At 49.2% G+C, this 21845-nt stretch overlaps 2 protein-coding genes across 2 annotated transcripts; both read left to right on the top strand.

Moving 5' to 3' along the window:
* Positions 1-756: 756 nt before the first annotated feature.
* On the top strand, positions 757-1707 carry LOC142830055 (olfactory receptor 52B2-like). The gene has a single exon (XM_075932899.1). The coding sequence runs from the start codon at positions 757-759 to the stop codon at positions 1705-1707; it is 951 nt and encodes a 316-aa protein (XP_075789014.1).
* A 10271-nt stretch (positions 1708-11978) lies between these two features.
* Positions 11979-12929, top strand: LOC102445673 (olfactory receptor 52B2-like). The gene has a single exon (XM_006127643.2). It carries the CDS (start codon positions 11979-11981, stop codon positions 12927-12929), a length of 951 nt encoding a protein of 316 aa, XP_006127705.1.
* Positions 12930-21845: the final 8916 nt, after the last annotated feature.

A 21845-nucleotide genomic window follows, 5' to 3' on the forward strand; every position in this document is an offset into this window, starting at 1 on the left:
CGATAGTTTACAAATCAAAGCCGATGGTTAGAACTTGCCTACAGGCTTGTCTGACCGGTGATGCCCAGTTTCCTCCAGGAAGAGGCTGAATGTCATTTGCCTCATGTCTCATGCGCTGGAGAGTAGGGTTAGCAGAATGGAGCCAAATGCGCTCGGGTGGCTCTATGGCCGGGGACTGTCCGTGGGTGCAGGGAGATTCTATCCCCGCCGTGTCTGGGGCTGGTTCAGGCACCACTGGGATCCTGGGCCCAGTCCTGTGTCCCCAGGCTCTGAATTCATTAGTGCCCCTTTCTGCACTGAGACACGTCTGACTGTCCGCTGTGTTCATGGGGTCGGCAGCTCCTGGGGGGTTCAGCGTCTCTCAGTGGCAAAGCAGGGAGCAGGGCCAGAGTTGGGGCAATAAATCCTGATAGGCCTCGAGTAGCTGAACAGTCCAATGTTGCTTCCAGGTGTGTCCCAGAACTGAGGGAGGCCGGCTACACGGGCTGGGCTCTCTGAGACTCGCTGCCCGGCCCTGCCTGCTCTGTGGCTCATTTGTAGAGTGGTCACCTCTGAGCTCCGAGTTCCTGACAGGTCCCTGTATCCGACTCCGGCTCCAGCTCTGCCCTGCCCAGCTCTGAGTGCAGCTCTCAGCCAGGGGTGCAGGGCGTGAGTGGGAAGTGAGAAGTGAGTGTGAGGCGGCGGGAGCCCAACAGGCACTGACCTTGTCTCTGCTTCCAGCCAGGTCCAGTGCCCAAGCGGAGCCCTCAGCGCCCCATGGCCGTGCCCAACAACACAATGTTCAGTCACCTCAGCTTCGTCCTGGTCGGCATCCCGGGCCTGGAGCCCTGGCACCCCTGGATCTCCATCCCCTTCGCGCTGATGTACACGGTGGCTGTTCTGGGGAACTGTGGTCTCCTCTTGCTCATCGCCACCCAGCGCAGGCTGCACGAGCCCATGTTCATTTTCCTCTCCATGCTGGCGGTGGCCGACTTACTGTTATCCACCACTACAGTGCCCAACACACTGGCCATCTTCTGGTTTGGACCCAAGGACATTTCCTTCAGTGCCTGCCTCAGCCAGGTGTTCTTTTTGTACTTTGGGGTTACCGTCGAGTCAGCCATCCTACTGGCCATGGGGTTCGATCGGTACGTCGCCGTCTGCGACCCGCTGAGGTACACGATTATGCTCACCAACGAGAAGATCAGGAAAATAGCCACGGCCGTTGTCCTAAGAACCTTTTGTGTAATTGTCCCTGTTGTTTTTCTTCTCAAACGGCTGCCCTTCTGTGCAAGCAATGTCATCCCACACTCCTACTGTGACCACATCGGGGTGGCCAGGATGGCCTGTGCGGATATATCCATAGATATCTGGTATGGCTTAGCAGTGCCTATTGGAACCATTATACTAGACTTTGTGCTTATCGCTGTGTCTTATGTGCTGATCCTCAGGGCTGTGTTCAAGCTCCCCACCAAAGACGCCCGGCACAAATCTCTCGGCACCTGCGGCTCCCACGTCTGTATCATCCTCGTATTTTATGTCTCAGTCTTTTTCACCGCCTTAACCCACCGCTTTGGCTACAATATCCCTAAACACGTTCACATCCTGCTGGCCGATCTCTACGTGCTCATCCCCTCCGTGCTAAACCCCATTGTGTATGGGATGAAAACCAAGCAGCTGAGGGAACAAATGGTCTGTGTGTTGTCTCGGAAGGCAAGATGGTGCTGAGGCAGAGCAATGAGACTTACTAGCAGGGTCCTTCCTCACCACAAGGTGAGGGCCTCCCTGCACCGAAGCATGGACATTAACACTTTAATTAACTCTTTCCCTGTAGCAAAACAGACATTTTCCTCACTGGGGGTGTTTTTTTCAATATCTCGGCTGAGGTCTGTGACATCCCTCCCTCTCCCTCATGCTGTATGTAATGGATGTATGGATCTGAAAATACATAAGTCAAAAGTGCTTTCAGCAAATTATTTTGTCTAACCCATTGATCCTCACGTCACCGTGGGTCCTCTGACTTCATGGACGGGGCGATTAGAGTCATAGGGAGGCACTGGCAGCCACTGAGCACGAGTGACGCGGTTTCTTCCCCTCCCTATCTCTGGCTATGTGGCTGAATGCCGAACAGTACTACTGGGGTGTGTAAGGGTGAAAGAAGGGGCCTGGGTAGTTGTGACCATGATAAGGGGACACGGCCCCAGCAGATGCTGCTTCTATTCATTGACGTAGCCTTTCAATGTATGGCGTGGGCTTTAGCAGTTCTACCTCCCTCACCCCCTTATCCACTGTACAGTCAGGGTGTGCCTAGACTACAGAGTTTTTTCGGGAAAAGTGGACTTTTTTGAAAAAACCTTTCCCTGCATCTAGACTGCCACCGTGTTCTTTTGAAAGGAAATTGAAAGAACGTGGCATTTTTTTCAACAATAGAAAACCTCCTTTTCTAAGGAATATCGCCTTTTTTCAAAAGTGCTCTGTAATGCAAGCTGTGTTTTTTCAAAAGAGAGCATCCAGACTGCTTGGGTGCTCTCTTTATAAAAAGCAGTTCACTTTTTCAAAAGTACTGGTAGTAGTCTAGATGCTCTTTTTCCAAGAGGCTTTTCAAACCAAAGACCAGGTTAGGGACTATTTATTAAAGCTAAACGTACATAAATCCATGGGTCTGGACTTAATGCATCTGAGGGTACTGAGGGAATTGGCAAATGTCACTGAGGAACCTTTGGCCATTATCTTTGAAAAGTCGTGGAGATCGGGGCAGATCCCGGATGACTGGAAAAAGGCAAATGTAGTGTCCATCTTTAAAAAGGGGAAGGAGGACGATCCAGGGAACTATAGGTCGGTCAGTCTTACCTCAGTCCCTGGAAAAATGATGGAAGGGATCCTTAAAGAATCCATTCTGAAGCACTTAGAAGAGGGGAAAGAACGTAAGAACATAGGAACGGCCATACTGGGTCAGAGCAAAGGTCCATCTAGCCCAATAGCCTGTCTCCCGACAGTGGCCAACACCAGGTGCCCCAGAGAGGGTGGACTGAAGAGAATGATCAAGCGATTTGTGTCCTGCCATCCCTCTCCAGCCTCTGACACACAGAGGCCAGGGACACCACTACTATCCCCTGGCTAATAGCCTTTTATGGACCTAACTTCCATGAAATTATCTATCTTTAAACTGTGTTATAGTCCTAGCCTTCACAGCCACCTCTGGCAAGGAGTTCCACGGGTTGACTACACGCTGTGTGAAGAAGAACTTTCTTTTATTAGTTTGAAACCTGCTGCCCATTAATTTCATTTGGTGTCCTCTAGCTCTTCTATTTTGGGAACTAATAAATAACTTTTCTTTATCCGCCCTCTCCACACCATTCATGTCTTTATATACCTCTATCATATCCCCCCTCGGTCTCCTCTTTTCTAAACTGAAAAGTCCCAGTCGCTTTAACCTCTCCTCATATGGGACCCGTTCCAAACCCCTAATCATTTTAGTTGCCCTTTTGGGAACCCTTTCCAAGGCCAAAATATCTTTTTTGAGGTGAGGAGACCACATCTGAACACAGTATTCAAGATGTGGGTGTACTATAGTTTTATACAGGGGTAGTATGATATTCTGTGTCTTATTTTCTACCTCTTCCTTAATAATTCCTAACATTCTATTTGCCTTTTTGACCGCCGCTGCACACTGTGTGGAAGTTTTCAGAGAACTGTCCACGGTAACTCCAAGATCTCTTTCCTGATTTGTCGTAGCCAAATTAGCTCCCATCATACTGTACCTATAGTTGGGGTTATTTTTCCCGATGTGCATTACTTTACACTTATCCACATTAAATTTCATTTGCCATTTTGTTGCCCAATCACTCAGTTTGGTGAGATCATCTTGGAGTCCCTCACAGTCTGCTTCTGTCTTGACTATCCTAAACAGTTTTGTATCATCCGCAAACTTTACAACCTCACTGCTTACCCCTTTCTCCAGATCATTTATGAATAAGTTGAAAAGGATTGGTCCCAGGACTGACCCTTGGGGGACACCACTAGTTACCCCTCTCCAATCTGAAAATTGACCATTTATTCCTACCCTTTGTTTCCTGTCTTTTAACCAGTTCTCAATCCAAGAAAGGACCTTCCCTCTTATCCCATGGCCATGTAATTTACACAAGAGCCTTTGGTGAGGGACCTTGTCAAAGACTTTCTGAAAATCTAAGAATACTGTATTTACTGGATCCCCCTTGTCTGCATGTTTGTTAACCCCTTCAAAGAACTCTAATAGATTAGTAAGACAGGATTTCCCTTTACAGAAACCATGTTGACTTTTGCCCAACAAATTATGTTCTTCTACATGCTTCACAATTTTATTCTTTACTATTGTTTTGACTAATTTGCCCGGTACTGAAGTTAGACTTACCTGTCTGTAATTGCCAGGATCGCCTCTAGAGCCCTTTTTAAATATTGGTGTCATGTTGACTAACTTCTAATCATTAGGTATGGAAGCCGATTTAACGGATAGGTTACAAACCACAGATAATAGTTCAGCAATTTCCCATTTTTGTTCTTTTAGAACCCTTGGATGAATGCCATCCGGTCCCGAAGATTTGTTAACATTAAGTTTTTCTATTTGTTCCAAAACCTCCTCTAATGACACTTCAATCCGGGACAGTTCCTCAGATTCATCACCCACAAATGACGGTGCAGATTCGGGAATCTCCCCAACGTCCTCAGCCGTGAAAACTGAAGCAAAGAATTAATTTAGTTTATCCGCAATGGCTTTATCGTCCTTGATTGCTCCTTTCATATCTCGATCATCTAGTGGACCCACAGGTCTTTTAGCAGGCTTCCTGCTTCTAATGTACTTAAAAATATTTTGTTATTTCTTTTTGAGCTTTTGACTAGCTCTTCCTCAACATCTTTTTTTTGCTTTTCTTATTACATTTTTACACTTGATTTGACAGTGTTTATGTTCCTTTCAATTTCTCTCACTAGGATTGGACTTCCACTTCTTAAAAGATACCTTTTTGTCCCTCACTGCTTCTTTTACATGGTAGTTAAGCCACGGTGACTCTTTTTTAGGTCTCTTGCTATGTTTTTTAATTTGGGGTATACATTTAAGTCGGGCCTCTATTATGGTGTCTTTAAAAAGTTTCCATGCAGCTTGCAGGGATTTGGCTCTAGTCACTGTGCCTTTTAATTTCTGTTTAACTAACCTCCTCATTTCTGTGTAATTTCCCTTTTTGAAATTAAATGCCAGGATACTGGACTGCTGAGGTGTTCTTCCCACCACAGGAATGTTACATATTATTATATTATGGTCACTATTCCCAAGCGGTTCTGTAATGATTATCTCCTGGACCTGATCTTGCCTTCCACTCAGGACTAAATCGAGAATTACCTCTCCCCTTGTGGGTTCCTGCACCAGCTTCTCCAAGAAGCAGTAATTTAAGCCCTTGAGAAATTTTATCTCTGCTTCTCTTCCTGAGGTGACATGTATCCAGTCAATGTGGGGATAATTAAAATCCCCCATTATTATAGAGTTCTTTATTTTGGTAGCTTCTCTAATCTCCCTCAGCATTTCAATGTCAGTATCGCTGTCCTGGTCAGGTGGTCGGTAATATATCCCTACTGCTAATTTCTTATTATTGGAGCATGGAATTACTATCCATAGCGATTCTATGGAACATGTTGATTCACTTAATATTTTTATTTCATTTGATTCTACATTATCTTTCACATACAGTGCCACCCCGCCACCCACCCGGCCTGCTCTATCCTTTCTATATGTTTTATATCCCGGTATGATTGTGTCCCACAGATTTTCCTCATTCCACCAGGTTTCGGTGATACCTATTATGTCAATGTCCTTCTTTAACAGGAGGTACTCTAGGTCACCCATCTTATTAGTCAGACTCCTAGCATTTGTGTAGAAACACTTTAAAAATTTCCCACTGCTTATTTGTCTGCCCTTCCCTGATGCATTAGATTCCTTTATAAGCGGTTGTTTGTCTGCTCTGGCCCATGGTTTGTCTTCTTCCCTCCTCTCTTTCTGACTACAGCTTAGAGAATCTCTGTCAGTGTATTCTCCTCTAAGAGAAGTCTCCATCCGATTATGTGCATCTCCGCACCAATCGGCTTTCCCCCATCTCTTAGTTTAAAAACCGCTCTCCGGCCTTTTTAATGTTTAGTGCCAGCAGTCTGGTTCCACCCTGGTTTAGGTGGAGCCCATCATTCCTGTATAGGCTCCCCCTCTCCCAAAAGTGTCCCCAGTTCCTAAAAAATCCAAACCCCTCATCCCTACACCATCGTCTCATCCACGCATTGAAACTCTGAAGCTCTGCCTGCCTACCTGGCCCTGCGCATGGAACTGGAAGCATTTCTGAGAATGCCACCATAGAGGTCCTGGATTTCAGTCTCTTTCTTAGCAAGCTAAATTTGGCCTCCAGGACATCTCTGCTACCCTTCCCTATGTCATTGATACCTACATGTACCATGATCACCGGCTCCTCCCCAGCACTACACATAAGTCTATCTAGATGCCTCGAGAGATCCGCAACCTTCGCACCAGGCAGGCAAGTGACCATACGGTTCTCCCAATCATCATAAAAAGTGATCAGGAATAGTCAGCATGGATTCACGAAGGGCAAGTCATGCCTGACCAATCTGATTAGCTTCTATGATGAGGTAGCTGGCTCTGTGGATATGGGGAAATCAGCGGATGTGATATACCTTGACTTTAGCAAGGCTTTTGATACGGTCTCCCACAATATTCTTGCCAGCAAGTTAAGGGAATGTGGATTGGATAAATGGACAGTAAGATGGATAGAAAGCTGGTTAGAAGATAGGGCCTGGGGGGTTGTGATGTATAGCTCAATGTCAGGATGGTGATTGGTTTCTAGCGGAGAACCCCAAGGTTCGGTTCTAGGACTGGTTTTGTTCAATATCTTTATTAATAGCCTGGGTGAGGTGATGGATTGCACCCTCAGCAAGTTTCAGATGACACTAAGCTAGGGGGAGAGGTAGATATACTGGAGGGCAAAGATAGGGTCCAGAGTGATCTAGACAGATTGGAGGATTGGGCCACAAGAAATCTGATGAGGTTCAACAAGGACAAGGGCAGCATCCTGCCCTAGGGACGGAAGAATCCCCAGCATTGTTACAGGCTAGGGACCAACTGGCTAAGTAGCAGTTCTGCAGAAAAGGACCTGGGGGTTACAGTTGATGAGAAGCTGGATATGAGTCAACAGTGTGCCCTTGTAGCCAAGAAGGCAAATGGCATATTAAGTTGCATTAAGAGGAGCATTGCCAGCAGATCCAGAGATGTGAATATTCCTCTTTATTTGGCTCTTGTGAGGCCACATCTGGAGTATTGTGTCCAGTTCTGGGGCCCCCACTACAAAAAGGATGTGGATGCATTGGAGAGGTTCCAGTGGAGGGCGCCCAAAATGATGAGGGAGCTGGAGTATTTGACCTATGAGGAGAGGCTGAGGGATTTGGGTCTATTTAGTCTTCAGAAGCGAAGAGTGAGGGGGGATTTGAGAGCAGCCTTCAACTTCCTGAAGGGAGGTTCCAAAGAGGAGGGAGAAAGGCTGCATTCCTGTGCCTAGTGCAGAGATTCTGGATATTGGAGGCCTCTCCCCAAACCTCCATGAGGTCCAGGATCTCCGCACTAGACCAGGCGGGCGTCTGCCTCTTGCGGCCCGTAGCCAGACCATGGCCCTTTAAGGGCTCCAGGGCCGGGAGAGGGGCAGAAGAGTTTCCCTGGTTTGGCCCTGCTGGGGTCAAACCCGGGGAGGGCTAGCCTCCCACTAGTTCGAATTAAGGGGCTACACAGCCCTTAATTCGAACTTCTTAATTCGAACTAGGCTTAATCCTCGTAGAATGAGGTTTACCTAGTTCGAATTAAGCGCTCCGCTAGTTCCATTTAAATTCAGACTAGCGGTTTGTATGTCCAGCCCCTATGAAAGTGAATTCGAACTAACGGCTGTTAGTTGGAATTAACTTTGTAGTGTAGACAGACCGGGAGATAAAAGTGTGTAACCTGGGTATCTTCCCGGCTCCCTCGCATCCCAGGCGAGTGGGATTGGAAACGGAAGGAGCATCAGCAATTAAGGTGCCCTGTTACCCAGGAGCAACTCACAAATCACTAACATCCATTGATGGACCTGGAGTTATCTACTTCCTCCTTTGAACACTGTTACGCTATTACAGGGGAGGATAAAAGGGCCTCCATGGGCTCCATCTGGTAGGTGGATCCGGCCAGGGAGACCCTGCTGCTCCCCTGCTCCCAGCCAAAAACAGCCTGAGGGCTGGGGAGCCTGGGAAGTCTCCTCCCGCCCTGCGGGGAGCACATGGGGCTTTGAAATGCCACAGGCTGCTCACAGGGCGCGCGGGAGAGCGGAGGAGGCTTTGCGTAGTCCCCCGCCCCGGCCAATCAGGGACTGGGAGTGAGGGAGCTGAATGAAGCTTCAGTCTCCTGTCCTGGCTGTGCGAGGAGCCCACGTCACAGTGCCACGTCCTCCTCACAGGGCAGAAGGAGGTTTCCCATGCTCCCCTGCCCCAGGCCCTGATTGACCTGGGCGTGGGGAGCGTGCCAAGCCTCTTCCAGGGCTTGGGTACCTCGTGGGAAAGGGGGGCAAAGGGGCTTGGCCTGGCCCCATCACTGTCTGTTTAGGCCCTGTCTCTTCCGGAATGGCCCCAGGCAAAAATTATTTCCCACCCTTGGGCTATTTCTACCCTACAAGATTTTTGCGCAAAAACCCGCAGAGCGTCCACACCTCAAGCGTGTTATTGCACTAGAGAATCTGCAATTAACAGATCAGAGGGCTTTTTGTGGTGTAGGAAAACCTCCTACGAGGTATAAGTCCCTTGCGCTCTCTTTTGTATCTTGGCATTACCATACTCCATAAATTGTCAATATTCCAGCCAGTCTCTCTGGTACCAGTTAGAGAAGAAAATTCAGGCCATGTTTGATACAGCTCTATCTCTGCTGGAACTGGAGGGGAAATTTCCAGCCGTTTCCTTTCCTAGACACCAGCAACATAACTGATGTAAACACACAAATCCCCTGATCCCAGCCTTCCCCCGCTTGTGGCTGAGCTGGAAACTGCTCTGTGCCCAGGGCTCCCTGCTGGCTCCGACCCCGCTGGGACTCCCAGGCAGGCAGGATAAATGTCCCTGCCTCCGAGCCCCGGCCAGTGCGGTTCCTGCCCCTTCAGCTCCCCACCTGGATCCCAGGCAGAGACTCCACATCCCCGGCTGAGGCAGGAGACCGGTGAGTGTTTGAGGGAGGGGAACTCCCCCACGGCTGCTCCCCTGCTGAGAAAGGTGCCCTCGCATGTCATCAGTGGGACCTGAGCTCGCCACGGACCCAGTCCAGGCAAAACCGCCATGGATCCTGGTGTCCCTGGGAGCAGGGGCAGGTCGTTGGGAGCTGGATAGCACCCGCAGGGGAAGGAAAGGCAAGGAAAGCACAGAGCAAATGGCCATGGATACAAGTCTTGGTTTCCCTGCCCGAGAGCCCAGAGCAGGGCCGGACAGAGGCACCAGCATTTCCTTCCTCTGAGCCACCAATGACTCTGCTACGAAATGTGAATGAGCATCCAGGACACAGGCACGGGGGCAGGGCTGGAGGTGGCAGAGAGGGCGGGTGCATGGACAGACGGGCAGGGACAGAGGGAAGCTCTGTAGTTACTCTGTGCTGGGAGGGAAGGTGCAACTGTCGTGGCGCAGCCAAGGTCTCCGTTCACAAACCATGCGCCAGGGCTGCTGGGGGCTGGGCCTGCCCAGGGAGATCCTGGGGAAAGGCTGCCCAGGGACACACAGTGGGGCTGTCTGGGTATCACGTCCCACTGAACCTGGAGCACATGCTGGCTCCAGACAGTCTCCAAGTTTGACAGCTGCAGCTCCAGCATTTCCTTCCCTGCGCCAGGGCAGCCGGTGAGCCCCAGAGAGCAAAGGCAGGTCCCCACCCATGGCCCCTGCCTGGCTCCACTGCCTTTCTGGGCCGGCAGGTTCTGTCCCTGGGGAATTGGGTCTGTGTGGTAGCCAGGCCCATTCCATCAGGGCCCTGTGCAAGGAACCAGTGAGAAGGGCTGGGGTGGGTGGCAGGGCATCTGAAGCCACAAGAAAGGCCCCAGGGACTCGGCTTCCAGGAGCCGAGGAAGGGAGGCACCCGGCGCCCAAACAAGGTTCACAATGGAACGTCCCTGCCTGGGGCACTGAACAATTTCCAGACCCAGCGGACGTTCCAGGGCCCAGAGGAGGGCGGAGGGGAGGGATGTTCGTGCCGGAGGCTCCTGCTCAGCTATTATCCAAAACGTTCTCCTGGGCATCTCTGAGCTGGGCCCCATGGAGCCCTCACTGACAAGCTCTGGGTCATGGACAGCGAGTTAAAATAGCACAGATCAACCTGAGGCTCCCGCCAAAGGGCCTTTCCAGCCTGTGCCAGAGAAGGGTCCGGTTTGACCGGCCTGCCCTCTTCCCCCGGGAGCAGCACCAGGGCTGCAGGGAAGGGCAGGAAACTCCAGCAGGGGCAGATGTGGGGGAACGTGACACTTCCCCAGGATCGCCCAGACCCGCAGTCGTCAGCAACTGGTTGCAGTGGGGAGCGGGAGGTGACATCTCTCCTCAGGGGCCTTCCTCTGGCGCTGGGAGGCTGCAGCTCTGTAGTCTTGGAATTTGGAAATCCCATTAACATGGCCAGGCTTCACTGGAGCCCTGGCCCTGGGCTGGGGAGAAGGGGCTCTGGTTCCAAGCTGCCCCGGGAGAGAGGGCTACCCCGGTTTTCCCTCCCTGCAGCAGCCTGGGCCAGATAAGAAGCGCCTCTCTAGGGCTTCCCCAATCCAGCGGGCACCGCAGGGAGGAATTCCTGTGCCCCGGCCAGGGCATGTCCTGTCCATCCCCGTCTGCACTCCCCAGCCACAGTGAGTGATGCAGCCAACGGCACATCCACACCTCTGCCACTTTCCCCTCGCTCCCTGCTGGGGCAACAGCCAGCAGTGCGAGGGGAGCTTCACGCCCCCCACCATCCCTGAAAAGTGCCTGGCGGGGAGGGGACTCGGGGCAGTCCCGGACAGAGGGGAGAGGGGACGGGTGTCTCTGTCTCTTTGCTTTGTGGGGTGCTGAGACCCAGCCGCACTCCAGGCACAGCCCATATTCTTCACACAGCTAAGTCCAGAGCTTGCTTTGCAGTGAGGATAAGAGGAAGCTGCCTGGCACATTGCATGGTCCTAGCTCCTACCGCTTCAGAGGAGTTCTTGAGCAAACAGACAGATGGACAGAAACAGACAGACAGGCAGACTATAAATTACAGAGTGGAATCGTGTGACAGTTTACTAACGAAAGCCGATGATTAGAACTTGCCCACAGGCTCCTCTGCCCGGCGATGCCCAGTTCCCACCAGGGGAGGCTGAATGTCATCTGCCTTGCTGGCCCATTGGCTGGGCAGTAGGGTTAGCAGAATGGAGCCAAACATGCTCAGGTGGCTCTAAGGTGGGGACTGTCTGTAGGTGCAGGGAGATTCTATCCCCACCGTGTCAGGGGCCGGGCCGGCCACCGCTGGGATCCTGGGCCCAGTCCTGTGTCCCCAGGCTCCGAATCCATTAGTGCCCCTTTCTGCACTGAGGCACATCTGAGTGGTCGCTGTGTTCGTGGGCTCTGCAGCCCCCCGGGGGGTCCAGTGTCTCTCAGGGGCAAAGCAGGGAGCAGGGCCAGAGCTGGGGCAATAAATCCTCATAGAGCTCAAGTAGCTGAACAGTCCCTTGTTGCTTCATGGTTTGTCCGGAGCTGAGGGAGGCCGGCTTCAGGTGCTGGGCTCTCTGAGACTCTCCACCCGGCCCTGCCTGCTCTGTGGCTGGTTTGGCAAGTCATCACCTCCGAGCTCCTGACAGGCCCCTGTCACCGCCTCCGGTTCTGCCCTGCACCCCTGTGAGAAGTGAATGTGAGAGGGGTAGGACCCCAGCAGGCACTGACCTTGTCTCTGCTTCCAGCCAGGCCCGGCGCCCAAGCGGAGCCCTCAGTGCCCCATGGCCACGCCCAACAGCACAACGTTCAGTCACCTCAGCTTCATCCTGGTCGGCATCCCGGGCCTGGAGCCCTGGCACCCCTGGATCTCCATCCCCTTCGCACTGATGTACACAGCAGCTGTTCTGGGGAACTGTGGTCTCCTCCTGCTCATCGCCACCCAGCGCAGGCTGCACGAGCCCATGTTCATTTTCTTCTCTATGCTGGTGGTGGCCGACTTACTGTTATCCACCACCACAGTGCCAAACATGCTGGGCATCTTCTGGTTTGGACCCAAGGCCATTTTCTTCACTTCTTGCCTCACCCAAGCATTCTTTTTGCACTTTGGGGTTACTGTCGAATCGGCCGTCCTGCTGGCCATGGGGTTCGATCGATACGTCGCTGTATGTGACCCGCTGAGGTACACAGTTGTCCTCACCAATGAGAATATCATGAAAATAGCCACAGCCGTTGTCCTAAGAACCTTTTGTGTAATTGTCCCTGTTGTTTTTCTTCTCAAACGGCTGCCCTTCTGCGCAAGCAACATCATCCCGCATTCCTACTGTGACCACATCGGGGTGGCCAGGATGGCCTGTGCGGATATATCCCTAGATATCTGGTATGGGTTAGCAGTGTTTATTGCAACCATTATACTGGACTTTGTGCTTATCGCTGTGTCTTATCTGCTGATCCTCAGGGCTGTCTTCAAGTTGCCCACCAAAGACGCCCGGCGCAAAACTCTCGGCACCTGCGGCTCCCACATCTGTATCATCCTCTTATTTTACGTCCTAGTCTTTTTCACTGTCTTAACCCACCGCTTTGGCCACAATATCCCTAAACACATTCACATCCTGCTGGCCGATCTCTACGTGCTCATCCCCTCTGTGCTAAACCCCGTTGTCTACGGGATGAAAACTAAGCAGCTGCGAGAACAAATGCTCTGTGTGTTGTCTCAGAAGGGGAGATGGTGCTGAGACAGAGCTATGAGACTTACTAGTAGGGCTCTTCCTCACTGCCAGGTGCGGGCCTCCCATCACAGAAGCATGGAATTAACCCTTTAATTCCCTTTAGCAAAAGAGACATTTTCCTCATTGGGGATGTTTCTTTGCATGTCTGGGGTGAGGTCTGTGACATGCGTCCACCCTTTCCATGTTTTATGAAACGGACTTATGGATATGAATATACATAACTCAAAAGTGCTTTGAGCAAATTATTTTGTGTAACCCATCAATCCTCATTTCATGATCTGTTGGGCTCTTTCTCTTAAAGTGACATGTGGATCTTTGGTGTTTGTGAAACTGGACACATGGAGCGGGGAATACTATGTGGATTTCAAATGTGTGAATGGGAGACATGGAGGGTGTTACCCTCAGCTGTTAAATAATCACTTTTGTCCTCAAGGCTGAGCAAAGGTTTTTCAGGAAGGGCCTAAATACTTTATGAAAAGGAAAAGGAATAGGAAAGCAGAGGCCTTGGTCTTTTGGCTGGGCTGCACCTGAAGGAAAGGCACCGTAGACCAACAGAGCGTGAAGACTGCCCTGGTTTGGCAGAGCAGCAGGAGAAGAGATTTTAGGGAAAGGGAAACAGAGTCAGGAAAACGAGTGAGAGTAAGGTGCAGAAGGAACAGGAGGTGTGCTGACTAGGAAAAGCAGCCAGGGAGGTGGAACACAAGAGACTGGTGGAGTTAAAGCAGCATGAGATAGAAGCCTCAAAAGCCGAAGTTGCCAGGGAGAAAACCCTAAAACTAAGATGACTTGACATGGACAGAGAAGGAAGAGCTCGAAGAGCCCTGCTTGAGAGAAGAGGGAAGGAGAGGGGCTTCATGGCCTGGTTGTTCTGGCTGAGAACTTGATGCCATTTAGTCAGGGAAATGACCACAGTAAGATGGCTGAGTCCAAGCCAGGGATTGTCAGCAGGGGTAAGGGATCTTGGGCTGAAATCCCAGAGGGGGATGGAAACACCATGGGGCCTGGAGAGGGGACAGGAGAGAGTCTTTCCCATTCTCCTCCAGCTGAGTGGGACAGTTTGTGGGTAGGGGGAGGGGCGGTCGGAAACCAGCCCTGACCCTGAGCTATTGACCAGTGTCGGTGGCTCTGTCCAGGTGGTGGTAAGTCCGGGAGGGGCTTGGGAGCAGCTCCCACCTCCGGGAGGCACAGAGGTGTGAGCCTTGGGGCAGAGCCTTCAGGCAGAGGCTGGAGGACAAAATAGGTACGGTGCTCCACAAATGGTCTAGAGGGGGAGAGTGGTATGAAATCCATTCTTGGGAATGCTGCTCTAGCATTGGTTTGCTGGTGATCGTATGTCTTTCCCTGCAATTTTTACGGGTTAGCACAAAGAGACTCATATAGACGATAAGCCTGAGCATTGGTCAGGAGGGGACTTAGTTTCTTAACAAAAAAATAGGAAAGCAGAGGCCTGCGTCTTTTGGCTGGGCTGTACCTGAAAAAAGAAGCCAAAGATACCAGGGTTTGGAAGAGAGACCTGGTTTGGAGGGGCAGCTGGAAAAGAGGTTCCCGGGTGAGTTTACAAAGATCCCTTCCATGAGTTACGATTTACTAAATGTGACTGTCCTATTTCTATGCATGTCTCTTTTTTGTGTCACAAGTTAGGGATTTTGATAATGTACCAGTAGTTCTGCTGTGCTCCTTTGGGCGACACCCACCTCTAACACTTCAAGGACCAAAATGGATAATGACTCTGTATTATGCCCCTCTGAGATACTACAGAGTCAGGTGAGCTGATCACCTGACATTATCATCCCTCTTGGATGGCTGAACTTTTCTTGCGAGAGGTGGGGGCATCAAAAAAGGATCCCAGCTTTATGGAAAACCTAGATAAAGTGGGGATAGAAAAATAATCAAGGTCTTTAGTTTGTGTCTCCTCTTCCTCCCGATCCAAAGAAATAGTTGAAATCATCTCGAAGGAGAAGGACTGAAACTGAGGGCTGCAGGGAAAATCTGCTTGGCTATGTGGTGAATAGGGTGGGGGGTAGGGTTCAGATAGCTCAAGTCTCATCTCATAAGTTAATTGTTTAGTCACAAGCCTAATTTCCTCAACTCTAATGGTGAAAAGAATACACAGTGAGCCCTAAAGAGTACCCTAGAATGTTAAAGAAGTAGGAAGTGGGATGTCAGGGGGCCAGGAGAGACAATGAAAATACAACTTGGGCTTTTGAAATGGAAGTAGGAGCCCTTTCTGATCTGTATAGCAGGAGAACAACCCCCCAAGAACTAGAGACGAGCTGGGGAACCAGGCATGGAGAATGTTGCGACATCCAAGCCTAAGGAAAGACTCACTCTAGAAACTACAGCTATGTGAGTAGACAGGGAGTGTTAAGTTAGATGAGATCAGGTAATTTTCTTTATTTTGGCCATCTCTGGACTGAGCACATATAACTACCCCCCTTCCATTGTAAATTTCCAACTTGAATCCCTGGGAAACAATTCCCTGTGTTTTTACTCCCTTTTCTAGTTATTCTGTAACACCAAACAACCAAGCAATGTTCTATTAAATATATTTTCTCTATTTTCTTTCCCTTTCTTGAATACTAAGCACCCTTTTCAGAACATGATCTGGTTTGTCCTGTACTGGAATCCTAAAGGTTCTGTGTGCACCTGCCTAAGACTGCACAGCGAAACTGCTCAGAGAAATTAAAGTTCCCTTTTCAGCTGATTGCAGAGGCTGGGTTTTCAAGGACTTTACACAGAAGCTTAAAATAGCTTGAGTGTCACTTACAGGAAGGAATTGCCAAGTGCACCTTCCATGGTTCACTAAAGGGTTTTGTGTTTGGGTGACAATGGAGATGCCAATTCAAGGCCGGAGAATCTGTAACCTTGGGGTGCTTACCAAAAACAGTATCTCTGTTACAGAATCAATGTTTGTAACCAGTTTCATTAACGAATGAAGCTTAGTTTGCATTCCTTGTTTTAGGGCCTTAGTAATCCACTTTGCTCTTTCTACTTAATAAATGTATTTCTGGTTAATCCTAATACCCAATTTATGTAATTTCTAACTGGGGTATCAGGAGATTGTGCGTGGCTTCCTCCACATTGAGAGAGGGGCAAATTCCATACACTTTTGGCTCTGCACTCCACGAGAGTTGGGCACTTGGATTCTGCCGCTGGGCCCTTTAGATGAGACTTCCCCGAGCTCATCTTAGTGTCTGTTTCAATCCCCAGTTGGGTGCTGTGGGAGGAGGCTGCAGAGCCTGTGTCACGTTACTGAATTTGAGGGAAGCAGCCAAATCACTGCTGCACCCATAGGTGGGGGTGTTGGCCCCAAAAATGGTATAAAAGGGGGCCCTGTGTGGTGTTGAATAGAAGCTTACTGTCTGCTAATCCTATGTATGCTAGTCATGTGACTGTATAATGTCTGTGTGTGTAGCTAGGAATCTGTAATCTGCGTGGATACTGAATATTTCTCTGCATGTGGTTGAGCATTGGGCGGAGCCCGGCCCATGGATATGCTAATTAGTGAGGCCCTGTGGAACAGTGGCACTCAATGGGCCAAAGACACACCTCAAGAATGAAGGCTAACACCTGAGGGCTGCCAGCAGGGAACATAGGGATAGGCCGCTGGCCAGGTGACCTGCTGCAGCCAAGAAGAGACCAGGAAGGAGGGATAAAGAGGCCATGTGCGGACTACATCTTTGTACTCAGCTCAGCACTTCATCCCAGAGGTAGCATTCAGGGATCGAAGGGCTGGAACGAACTGTGGACCTATCCTGATTTTAGGATGCGCAACAAGAACTTTTAAGCCAGCAGCTGTAACATCTCTGCTATAGCCTTGTCACATTACTGGATTTTGAGGGGAGCAGCCAGATTGCTGCTGCACCCATAGGTGGGGGTGTTGGCCCCAGAAAATGGTATAAAGGGGGACCATGTGGGGTGTTGAATAGAAGCTCACTGTCTGCTAACCCTGTGTACGCTGTTCATGTGTTTGTATAATGTCTGTGTGTGCAATTATAAGCATGTACTTGTATGGATACTGAATATTTCCCTGCATGTGGTTGAGCATTGGGCAGGGCCCGGCCTATGGACATGCTAATCAGCAAGGCCCTGTAGGACAATGGCACTCAATGGGCCAAGGACACACCTAAAGAATGAGTGGTGACTCATAGCTAAGGGCTACCAGCAGGCAACACAGGAATAAGGTAGACCAGGTGAACTGCTGTTGCCAAGAAGAGACCAGGAAGGAGGTATAAAGAGGCCATGTGGTGGACTCCATTTTTGTTCTCAGCTCAGCACTTCATCCCAGAGGCAGCAATGCAGGGATCGAAGAGCCGGAAAGACCTATGGACCCATCCTGATTCTAGGATGTGCAACAATGACTTTTAAAGCAGCAGCTGTAGCATCTCTGCTAGAGCCTGCATCGAGGACAGGGAGATTCGATGCATGTAATGTACTATCCTTTAACAACCTTACTTTCATACTTTTCTTTCTTGTAATAATAAACCTTTAGATGTTAGATGCTAAAGGATTGGCTCAGCGTGATTTGTGGGTAAGATCCAAAGGGTAAATTGACCAGGGATCTGTGGCTGGTTTCTTGGGACCGGACAGAACTTGTTCGGGGTAGGTGGGATTGGGTGCTAGGACCCCCCACCTGTGTATGAGGCCCGGAGCCTTCTGGGGCACGGATATTGCTGGGGTGTCGGAGGGGTTTGGCTCGTGAGGCTTCAGGCAGGCAGCAGAAGCGCTCTGTGGGACTGGTTTGTGGCCTGTTTGGAGAGGTCACCAATCTGGGGGCTGTAAGGAGCCCCGAATTTGAGCAATTTGCCCTGAGCGGATGCCCTCAGCTGTGCCCAGACTTGGGCCGGTGTGTCACAACCACCCTGTCAGGCAGGAACTTTTTCCTAATGTCCAACCTAAACTTCCCTTGCTGCAGTTTAAGCTCATTGCTTCTCGTTCTATCCTAGGAGGCCAAGATGAACAAGTTTTCTCCCTCCTCCTTATCACAGCCTTTTAGATACCTGAAAACTGCTATCATGTCCCCCCTCTATCTTCTCTTTTCTAAACTAAACAAACCCAGTTCTTTCAGCCTTACTTCATAGGTCATGTTCTCTAAACCTTTAATCATTCTTGTTGCTCTTCTCTGGACCTTCTCCAATTTGTCCATATTTTCCTTGAAATGCGGTGTCCAGAACTGGACACAATACTCCAACTGAAGCTTAACCAGCGCAGAGTAGAGCGGAAGAATGACTTCCCATGTCTTGCTCACAACACACATGTTAATGCATCCCAGAATCATGTTTGCTTTTTTTGCAACAGCGTCACACTGTTGACTCATATTTAACTTGTGGTCCACTATAACCCCTAGATTCCTTTCTGCCATACTCCTTCCTAGATAGTCTCTTCCCATTTTCATGCATGAAACTGATTGTTCCTTACTAAGTAGAGCACTTTGCATTTGTCTTTATTAAACCTCATCCTGTTTACCTCAGACCATTTCTCCAATTTGTCCAGATCATTTTGAATTATGACCCTATTCTCCAAAGCAGTTGCAAGCCCTTCCAGCTTGGTATCATCTGCAAACTCAATAAGCATACTTTCGATGCCAGTATCTAAATCGTTGATGAAGATATTGAACAGAGCCGGTCCCAAACTGGACCCCTGAGGAACCCCACTTGTTATACCTTTCCAGCAGGATTGAGAACCATTAATAACTACTCTCTGAGTATGGTTATCTAGCCAGTTATGCACCCACCTTATAGCACCTCATCTAAGTTTTATTTGCCTAATTTAGTGATAAAAATATCATGAGAGACCGTATTAAATGCCTTACTAAAGTTTCGGTATACCACATCCACCGCTTCTCCCTTATCCACAAGACTCGTTAGGCTATCAAAGAAAGCTATCAGATTGGTTTGACCATTTGCAAGATCATCAGGAGCTGAGATTTGTAGACTTCTGTGGTTGGGATACTGTCTCACCCAGATACTGGTCAGAACTTATTTATGGTTTCCCAGGCCTGAAAAAGGGGAATTTAGGCCTGGACCTTTCAGCCACACAGGATGGTGGGAACAATACCCGCAGACTCAGAAGATGTATTACTAAATGCAATTAGGACTCAGGTTGCGATAGATAACCACAAAGGCCCTTGGCAACAAATTGACGTATATGATAACGAGTTAAGAGCAATGATATATTGACCAATAGGAAAAGAACACTTCAGCATTAAAAACACCCCTATTGAATATGCATAAAAATGTTATCATCAGCGTCACTTGGTTTAAAAGTGGGACTATGAGTTGATAGGGAGGAGAGGATGGAGTCCTTGGAAGGGCCAGAAGGATGGCTCCTGGTGATGATGGGGAAGGTGAAGGTAATGAGGAAGATGATGGGCTAACACCTAAGATTGTTCTAGAAGGAATGATGTCAGTATTTGGTAAGGAAATATGAATGTACATTCCCTGTCTTATGAAATTGATGTGTTTGTGACTGTGCCAACCGTATTAATAAACTGTAAATATTGTAAATATACAAGAGTTTCTATATAGTGAGTGTTGCAACCATCCACATCAGGGTTCCCCATCATAGTATAATTGAATACTGGGCCAGATTCTGGGACAAAGAACCTGTTTACCCTAAAGCTGGGTAATTATAATTTAACATAATCTTAGATCAGGCTACAGTACCAAAGTATTTTTAAAGTCTCTTGTAGACCCCCACCCTCTGCACACAAAGTGCCAAACTGGGGAACAGCCTTCACACCCAGACTTGAAGGACACTAGGCCTGTCAAGGAATCTACCAAAAACAATATCTCTGTTATGGAATCATTGTTTGTAACCACTTTCATTAAGGAATCCAGCTTAGTTTGCATGCCTTGATTTTGTGCCTTAGTAATCAACTTTGTTCTGTTTGCTACCTCTTTAGCCACTAAAAATGCATCTCTTTGGGTATGTTTACACTGCCACCCTAGTTCAAACAAGGGTGGCTAATGAAGGCATTTGAACTTGCTAATGAAGCTCGGGATTTAAATTTCCTGGGCTTCATTTGCATGTTCCAGAGCGGGCACCATTTTTAAATGCCTGTAGTTCGAACTACCTGCCCGTGGCTACACGTGGCACAGACTAGATAGTTTGATTTACAGCTCCTAATTTGAACTACCGTTAGTCCTCCTGCAATGTAGACATACCCTTTGTTAATAATAAATATATTTCTGGTTAAAACTGATACCCGATTTATGTCATTTCTAACTGGGGTAGCAGGAGGTTGTGCATGGCTTCCTCCACATTGAGGGAGGGGCAAATTTCATATAATTCTGGCTCTGCATTCCACGAGAGTTGAATACCTTGGCTCTGTGACAGGCCCCTTTAGCTGAGATTTCCCCAAGCTCTAGATAATTTCATGGAGGAGGCTGCAGAGCATGGCTCAACAAGACAGAAGCCTGGGCTGACAGAAAAGAGATAATGGAGATTGCTTGTCTCTCAGAACTGAAAGGGCCCTTGAAAAGTCATTGAGTCCAATCCACTGCTTTCTCAGCAGGACCAAGTACCATCCCTAATGAATTTTTGCCCCCACATGGCTTCTGCAAGGATTGAACTCACAACCCTGGGTTTAGCAGACCAATGCTCAAACCACTGAGCTATCCCTCTCCCCAAGGTATGCTGGTAGTTTGGAATAGGAAGCCTAATCCAAACTACCTAGTCCATGACGCGTGTAGCCACGGGCACGGAGTCCGAACTAGCGGGGATTTAAAAATGGCGGTGCCCGGCAAGATGCAAATGAAGCACGGGAAATTCATATCCCGGGCTTCATGTGCAACTTCAGTTGCCTACATTAACCACCCAAGTTTGAACTAGGTGGTAGTATAGACATACCTTAGAGTGTGGAGCTGCTGCCTCAGGCTAGCCGAGGGCTGTGCTTAAAGGGACCCGACTCCCACCCCGGACAGACAGTTCTCAGTGTTCCCCGCTTGCTTGTCTACCTCGATGAGGGACAGCAAAGCAGTGCTGTCTTGGAGTGCCCTGAGTGCCCACACTCGGCACATCACAGCACTCGGCCATCAGCCCGACTGCCATCCGGGGAGGTCCATCGGGGGGCTGTCAGGATCCAGGAGGCCCTGCAGGAGAGCTTCCACCCCAAGGAGCCCGCAGAGCCACCCCAGTCCTCCCCATCAGGGGCTCATGCCCCATTCCTCCCTCACCTCCTTTCACTTACCCCTCCCTAGCCCCCTTTCCTGATGTAAAAAATAAAGGACTCGTGTGGTCAAAAATAGAAACTCTCTTTATTTAACAAAACTGGGGCGGGGAGTGATTAACCTCTGGGGAGACTGGGAAAAGGAGGTGGGAGGGGGAAGAGAGAGAGTGGAAGAGGGGAGAGGGAAACCTGGGAGGAGGGAGCTGGAAGGGGGAAGCCAGGGGAAGAAGGAGAAGGGGAAATATAAAACTATGGTACGTCATATCTTCAGAAAATAAGACCCAGAATATTTTACTGCCCCTGTATAAAATTATGGTACGTCCACATCTTGAATACTGTGTACAGACGTGGTCTCATCACCTCAAAAAGGATATTTTGGCCTTGGAAAGGGTTCAGAAAAGGGCAGCTAAAATGATCAGGGGATTGGAACAGGTCCCATATGCAGAGAGGCTAAAGAGACAGGGACTTTTCAATTTAGAAAAGAGGAGACTGAGGGGGGATATGATAGAGGTCAATAAAAGCATGAGTGCTGTGAAGAGGTTAAATAAAGAAAAGTTCTTCATTAGTTCCCATAATACAAGGACTAGAGGACACCAAATGAAATGAAAGGGTAGCAGGCTTCAAACTAATAATAGAAAGTTCTTCTTCACACAGCACATAGTCAACCTGTGGAACTCCTTTGCACAGGAGGCTATGAAGGCTAGAACTATAACAAAATTTAAAGAGAAGTTAGATAAATTCATGGAGGTTGG

This window comes from Pelodiscus sinensis, chromosome 1 (assembly GCF_049634645.1).
Source record: "Pelodiscus sinensis isolate JC-2024 chromosome 1, ASM4963464v1, whole genome shotgun sequence".
Classification (NCBI taxonomy): domain Eukaryota; kingdom Metazoa; phylum Chordata; order Testudines; family Trionychidae; genus Pelodiscus; species Pelodiscus sinensis.

What these genes read in the sequence shown, in the direction of transcription:
- LOC142830055 (XM_075932899.1), top strand. Translation starts at nt 757, where the DNA reads ATGGCCGTGCCCAACAACACAATGTTCAGTCACCTCAGCTTCGTCCTG.
- LOC102445673 (XM_006127643.2), top strand. Translation starts at nt 11,979, where the DNA reads ATGGCCACGCCCAACAGCACAACGTTCAGTCACCTCAGCTTCATCCTG.